Source organism: Gorilla gorilla, chromosome 15 (genome assembly GCF_029281585.2).
Source record: "Gorilla gorilla gorilla isolate KB3781 chromosome 15, NHGRI_mGorGor1-v2.1_pri, whole genome shotgun sequence".
NCBI classification, from domain to species: domain Eukaryota; kingdom Metazoa; phylum Chordata; class Mammalia; order Primates; family Hominidae; genus Gorilla; species Gorilla gorilla.
In genome coordinates, this window is record NC_073239.2 from 90,198,865 (window position 1) to 90,211,867 (window position 13,003).

Genomic DNA, 13,003 nt, shown 5'->3' on the forward strand with positions numbered 1-13,003 from the left:
AAACTTAAAACATTAGACATAATATTTGATTATGGTTATTGTAAGACTCAATTTGACCACATATTGCAGATCAGATTGTATTCTGTATATTCATTCTAGAAGTATTTTTTGAGTTACTACTATGTGCCAGCCACTGTTCCATGCATAGGTATAATTTTTAAAATGGCTATTTAGTTCCTAATTCTGATGAATATAAAAACATTAAATTTTATTATCTAAATAGTCCTATGCCTCAAGCAATCACGCCTATTATCTTCTTGGTTTTAAAAAAAAAAAAAGGTAAAATAAAACAAAAAAATCTACTGAAACATTAGTTTTAAAACTAGACAGTTAAATAGTGGCTATCTCTGGGGTTGTAGGAAATTTCATTTTATTTGTGTACTTTTTTGGTTCATTTGTATTTTATACAATAAACATATTCCTTATATAATAACAAGATATTTCTAATTAAAAGTATTTCAAAAAAAAAAAACAAAGCTAGACAGGTAAGAGGATTAACTGCTCATTAAACAACAAAATACCATTTCTCAATATGTTCTGGGCAAACTTAAACCACCTCTAGCTTTTCCTTACTTACAGAGTGCACATGAAGTCATACCCTGAATCAAAAGACTTTCTAAAGGCTCATTCCACAGTGGCCATTTCACCATAAGTTGTGTAAATTATAAGATTTTAATAATTATTTATAGTTTGTTTCAGGGCTATCTAGTCTGTTCACTGATTTGTTTTCAGTCATTAGTATAAAATATTATTTAATGGGCAAATAACTGCATTACTTTAAAAAAATGTTCTTAGCTAAAATCATCTTGTTTGTGTATTTATTTAGTTGAGACAAGGGCTCACTGTGTTGCCCAGGTTGGTCTCAAACTCCTAGACTCAAGCTATCCTCCTACCTCAGCCTCCCGAGTAACCAATATTTTGTTTATTATTATTCTAGATGAACCCGGAATTATTTTGTTAAAGAAAATTAAATTTTTACTTCTCTTTTAAATTTGGTTTTGACAAAATGGAAAATTAAATTATCTGAGACTATGTTTAACTGGGGAATATATTTAGGTTGGCATGGAAGGTCTACAAACTATAATTTCATGTACCATAACAGATTGGAGAGCACAGATAAGACTAGCAAAGGCTTGAATCATTTAAGAATTTTAATGATCAAAATCTGAGATAAAGAGTATGTATAGGTATCTATGTATGTATATATCTGTAGGTATGTCTGTATCTTTTTTTTTAATTTTTTAGTTCTTTGTATATTATAGCCAATTACTTTTCTCCTTTCCCTTCCACGACAGATTCAGGTATTTATCCCAAAATTAAATCTACCTCTCTGACTTGGTTGCTTTTTCTCTAAATTTTATATATTTTATATTCAGGAATTATAGATAAGAAGTAATATAGACTATGCCGAGAAGCACAAAAGTTCTGATTACTAAGCAAATTGAGGGAAAAAAGCACATATTAGTAGTCAAACTTGTGGCAGCCCACCATACCAGCAAATCCAAAGCAACATGTATTTAATGCTTTTGGGACCAGAGCATGCAGAAGTAATGCTTAAAGCTTTCACAGCAAAGTGGGGAAAGGCCACATATTAGAGAGAAGGAGGGTTGTGAAAAGGGCTATCAGATCTATGGAACATTCCTCAAACCTATGGAAAATCTGAAATTAACACTTTGCATCTTTATGAATTCCGAACTCGTTCTTTCCTTTCACTGAATACACAGGCATGTGCCTGGGATGTGTTCTATTGCATAACAGGCAGAGGAAACGTTATCCTGGGAAAGGGCTCTCTACTTCAAGTGTGCTAAAGTTTATGTAAAAGGCAGTAGAAATAGACTGTTTATGTTAGAGGTGTATGGAGAAGAAAATTGGGGAGTAGGAGTCAAGATGATAGTAAGAAGTCTCTAAAAAGGAAACCTCACAGGCGTCAACACAGATCTCTATCCTCTAGTTTTCCCCAGGAAGCTATTTTTTACAGTATATTTAAAACCCCTAATTTATAGCCCAGTTATCACAGTTAGGGTAAGATGTTAACTGTAACAGTTTTATCCTAGTCTTAGAATACTATTCTTCTATCAGATTTCACAACATTTGTTTCATATGGGTTATAAATCAAAAGTACCTTTAGGATAATATCTGGCCTAAATTTAAACGGCTCATCTTATAATTTATACCTCTGGATGGGCAACATGAGATGCTTTTAAATTTTTTAATTATTATTTTATTATTTAAGAAAAAATTTTTGAAATTAATAGAGACAGGGTCTTGAAATGTTGCCCAGGCTGGTCTCAAACTCCTGGCCTCATGTAATCCTCCTGCCTCAGCCTCCCAAAGTGCTAGGATTACAGGAGTGAGCCACCGCGCTTGGCTGAGATGCTCCTTATTAGCAAGCCCACATCTTTTTAACAGAAACACAGTTTTTACTGGGTCACTAAAATGTACTGAGCAAAATCTTTTAAGAAAATATTGATAGCATATAGATCAACACTGGCAACCATCAAATACATACAGCTTTCAATCTTTTTACAGCATCTTCACAGATGTGCATTCCTCTTGATTCATCAACTTCTACATGGCCAAGGTACTGTAGAAAGAAGGAAAAGTTAGGGCTATTGCTATGTTTACCAAGTAGCTACTATACAGTAAGCATTAGGTGAAAATTGAATACAGGTTGAACATTCCAAATCTGAAAAAATTTGAAATCTGAAACACTTCTGGGTGTCAAGCATGTTGGATAAGAGACACACAACCTATATTGAAATTCCTACACTCAAGAAATACACAGCCAGTGAAAAAGAGTTCAGATAATGTAACTTTACATATTCTCAGTATCCTCATAGGAATAAGATTTAGAATAATTATTTCAAAAAGGTGTTATAGGTGAATAAGTGAAGAAGCACACAGTAGGCACTAAACATTACCTGAATCTACTGGATCTGAAGCATAATAGCCTGTGCTAGACACAGTTACTATTCTCTACACATAAAAGTAATCCTAAGACAAAGTATATATACATATCTTTTAAAAAGCACAAACAAAAATGACTTTTTCAAAGACTGAAGAAATCACACACTCCTTTTATGGGGAGCATATAAGAGCATGGCAGATCACCAAAACAAATTTTATGAAGGTACTACATCTGAGCTTGAAAAGATACATAAAATTTGAAGAGGCAAAAATTGAAAGGTTGAAAGACTATTTCAGGCTGAGAGAATTACATAAAGTTATAGGTGTGGAATAGGATAACTATGTATCAGTGCTGGGACTCAGAACACATTACCCCAAAGTATGGTGCTGAATGCTTTGAACTAAAAAAGAACCAAGGTCTGACCTTCTCTTGACCTCCTGACTCTAACTCCTCCTTCTCCCCTGAAGAGCAGGAGGGGCTTTCTCTGAAGTTCTCTTATCTGCCCAAAGATAGATCCTTCAAAAAGGAGCTCAATTGTTATTTATGCCCTCCCTGGGAATCTTATCAACTAGGGTAGATTAACTGTATCACAGAAGAAGAGACTAATGGTCAACACCCCAGACTCTGTCACAGGCTATCACCTATTCTTCTGAGGGCTGCTCCAGACAACTTGTATTATAGGAGAGACTTTTTATCTGCATAACAAGGCAAGCTTTGCTCACCGTGCATTTCCTCCCCTCATAGTCCCATAGGTCGTCACCACCTCCCCTTAAGTCCCTATTCCTTTCTGTAGCTCAGGATGCCATAAAAATGTCAATCATCTGGCCTTCAAGTTTGATATTTTGTGAGACTCTTATGTACAAACACATAATAAATTTTGCCTTTTTTTTTCCTGCTAATCTGTCTACTGTCAGTTTATCTCACATACTCAAATACTGAATGTTCAGAGGGTAGAGGGAAAGTTCTCTTCTCCCCAGCATCAACAAATATTCTTGTTTGGCTTGAATATGAAATACATGCACCTGGGGAATTGAAGTGCTAAAATAGCACTTAACCCTAGAGACAATGGAGAACTAGCAAAGTTTTCTTTTTTTTCAAGGTAGTAATATGATTCAAGGTCTGGTTGCAGGTAATATGGAGTGGACACACTACACCCTGTCCTTCCCACTGACTGAAACCTTAAAACCTGAACAGAATTCACAGAATAGGTACTTAAGCTTTCTGAAAAGTAAACAGAAGATGAATCAGAGTAGAATACCAGAATTCAAAGTACTATGGAAATGGCAAGGAATTTACCTCCCCTTTCTCTCTTTGGTACCTCCAGACTGAGAAAATAACTTTTATCTGAGGAATGCAAGTCCTTTTAATTATCAGGCCAATAGAGACATTAAAATGAGACTGCAGTCACGCTCTACTACCCACTTTGACCCATGTATCCCTCTCCTGAAAATGCTTGCTACTGCCACAAGTAGCTAGAAATAAACCTAATAATGTCACACCAGACACTATAACCCACACCCTACCTATTGCTTAACAATGTATAGCCAATCACTAGTCAATGTTATTTCTGTAAACCAATGAGAATTCCTGACACACAACTTTTTATCAGCCCACTCCCTGTCCCCTTCTTTTGCTTTTAAAACTCCACTTGCTTGTTGGGTATGGTGGCTCAAGCCTGTAATCCCAGCACTTTGGGAAGCCAAGGTAAGAAGATCATCTGAGGCCTGGAGTTCAAGACCAGCCTGGACAACATAGTGAGACCCTGTCTCTAGAAAAATAAAAAAATTAGCACACACCTGTAGTACTAACTATTCAGGAGGCTGAGGCAGAAGGATTGCTTAAGCCCAGGAGTCCAAGGCTGCAGTGAGCTATGATCACACCACAGCACACCAGCCTGGGTGATAGAGAGAGACCCTGTCTCTAAAAACCAAAATGAAATGAAGAAAACTTTTTAAAATAAAAAACAAAAATCCACCTGTAACTGCTAATTGAAGTATACATCCAGCGCAACTTCAATCTATGCTTCTGGGTTGCAATACTCAACCTTGGCCCAAATAAACCTTCTACTTACATTAATTTTGCCTCAGCTTCTTCCTTTTAGGTTGACAAGCCTGAACTTTTAGCCAGAAATCCAAAAGCGAGTGCTGTGATACAGAAAGATGTCTGGGAAAATCTCTCTAGCTCTGGTTTGAGGACCAGGAAATGGAACTCCTAAAGCTCAGAGAGAGTACAGGAGTCCCCCTCTCTTTTATTGGTTCTCTTACATCTCAGCCACCAGGAAATCCTGTGATGGTGTGATAGCAGCAGAGGTAGCAACAAAAGAAACCTGCAAGAGCCACACCTCTAAGGCAGGGGGAACTACCTCTCTGTTTAGTAGAATGGTGATTCCAGGAAGATGGGGCCAATCCCCCTTTTGCTTTTTTCCTTGCTCTCTGATCTCCTGCCATTTGATCCCAGATACAAGTGAAATTGTGGGACTTCATGGTAGTGCAGGGCAACCAGAGCCCTAGGTTTCTGGCTAGAGGTCAAGAAAGGGGAGCTCCAGGGAACCAGAAAGTACCAAAGAAGGCACAGGAAGGGAGGAGCTTGAGAAAGACCATGAATTTGTTTGTGAATTCCTAGGCTCACCCTGCAGCTGCACAGGTAAGAATCTGATTCTAATTAGCATACTCAGGACTTTGACAGCTGAACTAATGTACAGACCACCTCCTGGTTCCCAAACTGACCCCTAGGTGACATACACACAGAATAGATCAGAATAGCACCACAGATCAGAATAGCATTGCAGAGGCTTTGAAAACTAAACTCATGGCCGGTCGCGGTGGGTCATGCCTGTAATCCCAGCACTTTGGGAGGCCGAGGTGGGTGGATCACTTGAGGTCAGGAGTTTGAGACCAGCCTGGCCAACATGGCGAAACCCCGTCTCTACTAAAAATACAAAAATTAGCCAGGCATGGTGGCAGGCGCCTGTAATTCCAGCTCCTCGGGAGGCTGAGGCAGGAGAATTGCTTGAACCTGGCAGGCAGAGATTGCAGTAAGCCGAGATCACCCCATTGTACTCCAGCTTGGGCAACAAGAGAGAAACTTTGTCTCAAAAAAAAGAAAAAAAAAGAAAAAGAAAACTGAACTGATATTGGAACCACATCCCACAGAAAGTGAGTAAGAACTTGTAGCCTGAGACCTAACTGGACTGACTGGCATAGGAAATGTTCATTAAAAAGGAATTAACATTTACTGATTACCTACTATGTGCCAGAAACTGTGCTGGATGCTTTATATATTTTGTCTAACCTAATAACTACTCAGAAAGTTATGTTTGATCACTTGATTTTAAAACTGAGGAAAGGAAATGAGGTTCAGGGGTGCTGAATAACTTTCCCAAAGTCATACACACAGCTAGTCAGGGAAGAATATGGTTTACATTCATGACTTCAAAGTCCAAAGTTCTCACACTTGACTTTACCACAATTCAAGAAAACTTTTCCTGATTTTTCATTCCTATTATAAGGAAATTTAAAAAAACAACAGGTTCTTTCCACATTTTTTCCTACAATTTTTAAAAATAAGAGTCCTTTCCCTGGCAAATTCTTCCTCTGGCAGGGCTGAAACTGTCAATTACAAGTGAGCCTCTCTGAAGACTCAGTGAAAACATCTAAAATAAGTTCATCATTATTCATACTTTCTCATTTCCTCTCAAGTTACAGAATTTCCACTTGGAAGAGAATTATTATTATTTTTTTGAGACACAGCCTCACTCTGTCGCCAGACTGGAGTACAGTGGTGCAATCTCAGCTCACTGCAATTTCTGCCTCCCGGGTTCAAGCGATTCTCCTGCCTCAGCCTCCTGAGTAGCTGGGACTACAGGCGTGTGCCACCACACCCAGCTAATTTTTGTATTTTTAGTAGAGATGGGATTTCACCATATTGGCCAGGCTGGTCTCGATCTCTTGACCTCGTGATCTGCCTGCCTCGGCCTCCCAAAGTGTTGGGATTACAGGTGTGAGCCACTGCGCCTGGACTTGAAGAGAATTATTAATATGAGGCGGACTAGGAGGCTTAATGACATTTTGGAATATGGTGCTGTAAAAGTACATCATTATTGAGCAAAACTAAAAAAATAGTTAAAAATCTAGTATCTGCAATTTCTGAGTAAGACTGGTTCTTAGAGATGACTCTAGCTCATATACATGGTCCTGTAGGACATAGATTTATTCATTTTTAAAAAACATACAGTGAAATTCACTCTTTCTGGTTTAGAGGTCTATGAGATTTGACAAATGTATACAGCTGTGTAACTACCACCACAATCAAGTTTGATCACTCTCAAAAATTCCCTCATGATGCCCATTTGTAATCAACTCCTCCGCCTGCCCTCCCCCACCACACCCAGTCCCCAGCCTCTGCAACTACTGATCTGTTTTCTATTCCTATAATTTTGCCTTTTAAAGAATTATCATATTGGCTGGGCGTGGTGGCTCACGCCTGTAATCCCAGCACTTTGGGAGGTGGAGGCAAGTGGATCACTTGAGGTCAGGAGTTTGAGACCAGCCTGGCCAATATGGTGAAACCCCGTCTCTACTAAAAATACAAAAATTGGCTGGGTGTGGTGGCAGGCTCCTGTAGTCCCAGCTACTCAGGAGGCTGAGGCACGAGAATTGCCTGAACCCGAGAGGCAGAGGTTGTGGTGAGCCAAGGTGGCATCAGTGCACTCCAGCCTGGGAGACAGAGCAAGACTCCATCTCAAAAAAAAAAAAAAAAAGTCATATAAATGGAATCATACAGTATGTTCTCTTTTACCACAGAGTAGTATTTCATCATATGCATATATCACTATGTTTATCCAATCACCAGTTGAAGTATATCTTGGTTATTTCCGGTTTTGGTGATAATAAATAAAGCCATACTATTCCTTTATAGGTTTTCATATAAGAAATTTGGTCATATGGTAATTGAATGTCTGACTTTATAAGATACTCTTTCCCAAAATGTCATCACCATTTTACCTTCCCACCTGCAATGTATGAGTTCCAGTTGCTCAGCAATTGGTATCCTCTCTTTTTTAAGCCATTCTAATAGGTACATAGTGGTATCTCTTGCCATTTTAATTTGCATAATATCCCTAATGACTGATAGTTCTTGGCATCTACTTATCCACATCTTTTTTTCCTTTTTATTTGTATCCACATCTTATTTGATGAAGTATCTGTTTAAATTTGTCTATTCTAAAAAAATTATGTTTCTTTCCTGTTGGGTTTAGAGAGTTAATAATACACTCTGGGTTCAAGCCTTTTGTAGACATGTTTTGCAAATGTTTTTCCCTAGTCTCTGGCTTTACTTTTCATTCATTTTTGTTCTGAGACGGAGTCTTGTTCTGTCGCCCAGGCTGGGGTGTGCAATGGCGTGATCTCAGCTCACTACAACCTCCGCCTCCCAGGTTCAAGCAATTCTTCTGCCTCATCCTCCCGAGTAGCTGGGATTACAGGCATGTGCCACCACACCTGGCTAATTTTGTATTTTTAATAGAGATGGGGTTTCTCCATGTTGGTCAGGCTGGTCTGGAACTCCTGACCTCACAGGTGATCCACCCGCCTCGGCCTCCCAAAGTGCTGGGATTACAGGCATGAGCCACCATGTCCGGCCAATTTTTCATTCTCTTAACAGTGTCTTTAGCAAAGCAGAAGTTTTCATCTCGATGAGGTTAATTTTTTTTAATATACTGTTTTTGGTATTATAGCTAAGCAATCTTTGCCTAGCTCAAGTTCTCAGAGGTTTTTTGATTTAGACTGTAAGCGCCACAACGGTAGGAAACTTGTACGTGTTGTATTCATTCAGGTATGGTAACCACTAGTGTGTGTCATATATAGTAGTGCTAAATACATATTTATTGCATGAATGAATTCATCTGAAATTTCAGCTTGAGCTTCTCCCTTCTCAGTCCTCTTCTCTCTCTCTTTTTCTCTCTCACAGCTGGAACACCCATCTTCTCCTGCCCTTAAACATTAATTTGCAGTTGGTTGACTCTATGGATGCGGAGGGCTGAGTGTACACGCAAAGTGTTTAGTATGTACCTAACAGTAAACACTCAGTATATTTTAGACTTTGAGCAAAAGTAGGATTTTAGGAGTTTCTAACTACTCTCTTTGAACTTCCCATAGCTTTCACCCTTAATACACAAATTAAACACTGATCCTTATTCCTCTCTTGAACTCCAGTACCAAGTTTTGACTCTCAGCTCACTGCACTTGTTACTTGACCTTGGGAAGGATACTTATCTTGTGACTCAGTAGTGTTGTTTCAAGAATTAAAAAGAGTTTATATATTTAAAGCACCCAGCGCAGTGTCTGGTAATCAGTAAGTGCTCAATAAAATTTTAACTGTTATCTGATTTCTTTGGTGGCCTTCAGAGCTTAGCTTGTTGAAAACTGCACCTCCTGTACCTCTGATGTTTGTATTTACCTGCTTATTTCTTTTACTAATACCTCAGGTCTCAACAGCAGGGGCAAACACTTCAAAGTATTTTCTTTTCTTTTCTTTTGAGACAGGATCTTGCTTTGTCACCCAGGCTGGAGTGCAGTGGTCCAAACATAGCTAACTGCAGCCTTAGGCTCAAGCAATCCTCCCACCTCAGCCCCCAAAGAGCTGGGACTACAGGCACACACCACAACACCCAGTTAATTTTTGTATTTTTTTGTAGAGATGGGGTTTTGCTGAGTTGCCCAGGCTGGTCTCAAACTCCTGAGCTCAAGCGTTCTGCCTGCCTTGGCCTCCCAAAGTGCTGAGATTACAGGCTTCAGCCACCATGCCTGGCCTTAAAGTATTTTCCAGTTCTTCCTCTTCACTTGACTTTCAATCAGTTCCATATATATATTTTTTTCATAGTCACATTTCCCTGATCAGAAATTTTGTTGCTCTCAATTATTTGCCAATTAAGTAGAAGCAAAAAATGGTTAGGGATCGAATCCTTGATTTGCAGCTTTCTGGCTTCATGGTCTTGGGCAAATTACATGACTTGTCTGTGTATCACTTGTCTGTGTCTCAATTTCCTCATCTTCTAAAATGAGAATACAGCAGTAACCACTGGCAGTTTGAGGATTAAATGACTTAATACCTACAAAGTACTTAGAACCATGCCCCACACATAGCAAATACTATATATGTCTTCGCTTTTTAAGTACAGATTTAGTATAGTATCCCAGGTGTTCAGTCTTGTCTACTGTTAGTCAGGGTTTTCCAGAGAGACAGAACCAATAGGATGGATGGATGGATGGTCAGATGGATAGATGAATGAATGAATATTTACTACAGGAATTGGCCATGCAATTATGGAGGATAAGAAGTCCTATGACAGGCTGTCTGCAAGCTGGAAACCCAGGGATACCAATAGTGTGGTTCAGTTCAAGTCCAAAAGCCTTAGAACCAAGGAAGCTGACAATACAACTCTCTGAGGCTGAAGGCCTGAAAACCTGGGGGTGCTGCTGGTACAAGTCCCAGAGTCCAAAGGCTGGAGAGCCTGAAGTCCTAATGACTTTCCACGCATATATTTCATAGTCTCTTCTATGGTCTATTATCTCAAGGTCTTAAAGTGCTAATTCTCTTGTTGTCTCTTATTGTATAATCCTTTATTATATCTGCTAATCATTCCTACATAAGATTTATAACATTTAAAAAGTTATAAGGTCATCTTTACTGATGCTAAACTTTTTGGGAGGAATTTCATGCATTCTGGATTATGAAATTTGCTTCTAGACTGGGTGCAGTGGCTCAGGCCTGTAGTCCTAGCACTCTGGGAGGCCGAGGTGGGAGGATCACGATGTCAGGAGATCAAGACCATCCTGGCTAACACGGTGAAACCCCATCTCTCCTAAAAATACAAAAAATTAGCCGGGCGTGGTGGTGGGCACCTGTAGTCCCAGCTACTCGGGAGGCTGAGGCAGGAGAATGGCATGAACCAGGGAGGCGGAGCTTGCAGTGAGCTGAGATCGTGCCACTGCACTCCAGCCTGGGCGACAGAGCAAGACTCCATCTCAAAAAAAAAAAAAAAAATTTTCTTCTAAAAGATACCTGATATGGTTTAGCTCTGTGTTCCCACCCAAATCTCACCTTGAATTGCAATAATCCCCATGCATCAAGGGCAGGACAAGGTGGAAGTAATTGGATCATGGGGGCTGTTTCCCTCATGCTGTTCTTGGGATAATCAGCTAGTCTCATGAGATCTTATGGTTTTATAAGCGTCTAGCATTTCCCTTGCTGGCTCTCATTCTCTCTCCTGCCACCTTGTGAAGAGGTGCCTTCTGCCATGATTGCAAGTTTCCTGAGGCCTCCCCAGCCATGAGGAACTGTGAGTCAATTAAACCTCTTTTCTTTATATAAATTACCCAGTCTTGGGTATTTCTTCATAGCAGCATGAGAACGAACTAATACAGTACCCCAGCCGTATTACTATCCTAAGACCTATTTTACATTAATATGGGGATTCTTATACCATGTAGGGTTATGATTTATGAAGTCCAAACCTAGGATTTCAATTTTTTCTAGGAGGCTCCTTTTTTTCCATTTGAGTCCAGGCAAGCTTCTGTTTCTGCTTTTTCTTCTAGTTCTCTATTTCATGGATTGTAAAGCCCACTGGAGGTTCCGGTTCTGTGCTGGGTTCTCAGTTCTAATTATCTGCTTTGTGTAAGTCCAGTACCTTCAAAATGGATGGTGACACCAAAGACTTTAGCTAATAAATTCTTTTTTCTTTTTTTTTTTCTTTTTTTTTGAGACAGTCTCGCTCTGTTGCCCAGGCTGGAGTTCAGTGGCATGATCTCAGCTCACTGCAACCTCCACCTCCTGAGTTCAAGCAATTCCTGTGCCTCAGCCTCCCGAGAAGCTGGGATTACAGGCGTACGCCACCACACCCAGCTAATTTTTGTATTTTTAGTAGAGATAGAGTTTCACCATGTTGGCCAGGCTGGTCTCGAACTCCTGACCTCAGATGATCAGATGATCCACCCGCCTTGGTCTCCCAAAGTGCTGGGATTACAGGGTGAGCCACCACGCCCAGCCTCATAAATTCTTTCTCTCCTAGGCTGCTCCATCAGCTGCCATCATTCCTGCCTTGCTTTCAATTCCCTTTTAATTTCTATTAACAGGAGAGATGTGTCTTCACTGAAAACTCAGCTATCCAGAGAAAAATATTGTTTGTTTAAAAATGTATTCAACCCCCCGATTCTAAAATAAAAGTTGAAATGATGTTTTTAAAAAGGAAATAAAAAGGATTTATTCAGCACTTCTAGGTTTTTGTATTCAGAATTCAGAGTATTTCTTTTTTTTCTTTTTCCTTGAGATGGAGTTTCGCACTTGTTGCCCAGGCTGGAGTGCAATGGCACGATCTCAGCTCACCACAACCTCCGCCTCCTGGGTTCAAGCGATTCTCCTGCCTCAGACTCCCGAGTAGCTGGGATTACAGGCATGCGCCACGATGTCCAGCTAATTTTGTGTTTTTAGTAGAGATGGGGTTTCTCCATGTTGGTCAGGCTGGTCTCGAACTCCTGACTTCAGGTCATCCACCTGCCTCGGCCTCCCAAAGTGCTGGGATTACAGGTGTGAGCCACCACGCCCGGCCTGTATTCAGAATATTTCTATGTTAAGTTAATCCATAGTCTCCCAGAACCAACCAGACCAACTGGTTTTTCTACTGATTTCAGGATATCTTACAAGTAACCAACATACTAAAATTTCCTATCATTTAAAACCATTTTTTGGTTGATTCTCTTGGGTTTTTCAGATAGATATCATCTGTAGAGACAAATATGAAAAAACTTTATTATTGCTTTCCAACATTTACAATATTTATTTTTTTGTCCAACAGACCACTACTTCTAACCCAGTGTTGAACAGGGGTGTCTGAGAGCATCCTCGTCTTCCTCCCAAATTAACTGCATATGTTTCACCATTATGCATGACTCTGGGACAGTTTTTCAATCATTTAAAGAATGTATTATGCTATTCTTATTATGCTAAGATTTATAAGGACTGAATAATAAATACTTTTTAAGGCTTTTAAATTTGAGATGTAATTCACACCACATAAAATTAATCATTTTAAAGTAAACA

The 13,003-nt window shown here is 39.5% G+C and overlaps 2 protein-coding genes across 38 annotated transcripts in view; one reads left to right on the forward strand and one right to left on the reverse strand.

Moving 5' to 3' along the window:
* Positions 1-13,003, forward strand: part of PAPLN (papilin, proteoglycan like sulfated glycoprotein) — a 112,086-nt gene that overhangs the window by 85,962 nt on the left and 13,121 nt on the right. The gene's annotated exons all lie outside the window — the stretch shown is intronic.
* The window catches only part of NUMB (NUMB endocytic adaptor protein), a 190,603-nt gene that overhangs the window by 47,043 nt on the left and 130,557 nt on the right, over positions 1-13,003 (reverse strand). For all 36 annotated transcript variants that reach the window (XM_055360860.2, XM_019009713.4, XM_055360854.2 and 33 more), the window contains one exon: positions 2,510-2,584. In XM_055360860.2, the coding sequence (XP_055216835.1) occupies positions 2,510-2,584 (75 nt within the window). The remainder of the gene's footprint in view (positions 1-2,509; positions 2,585-13,003) is intronic.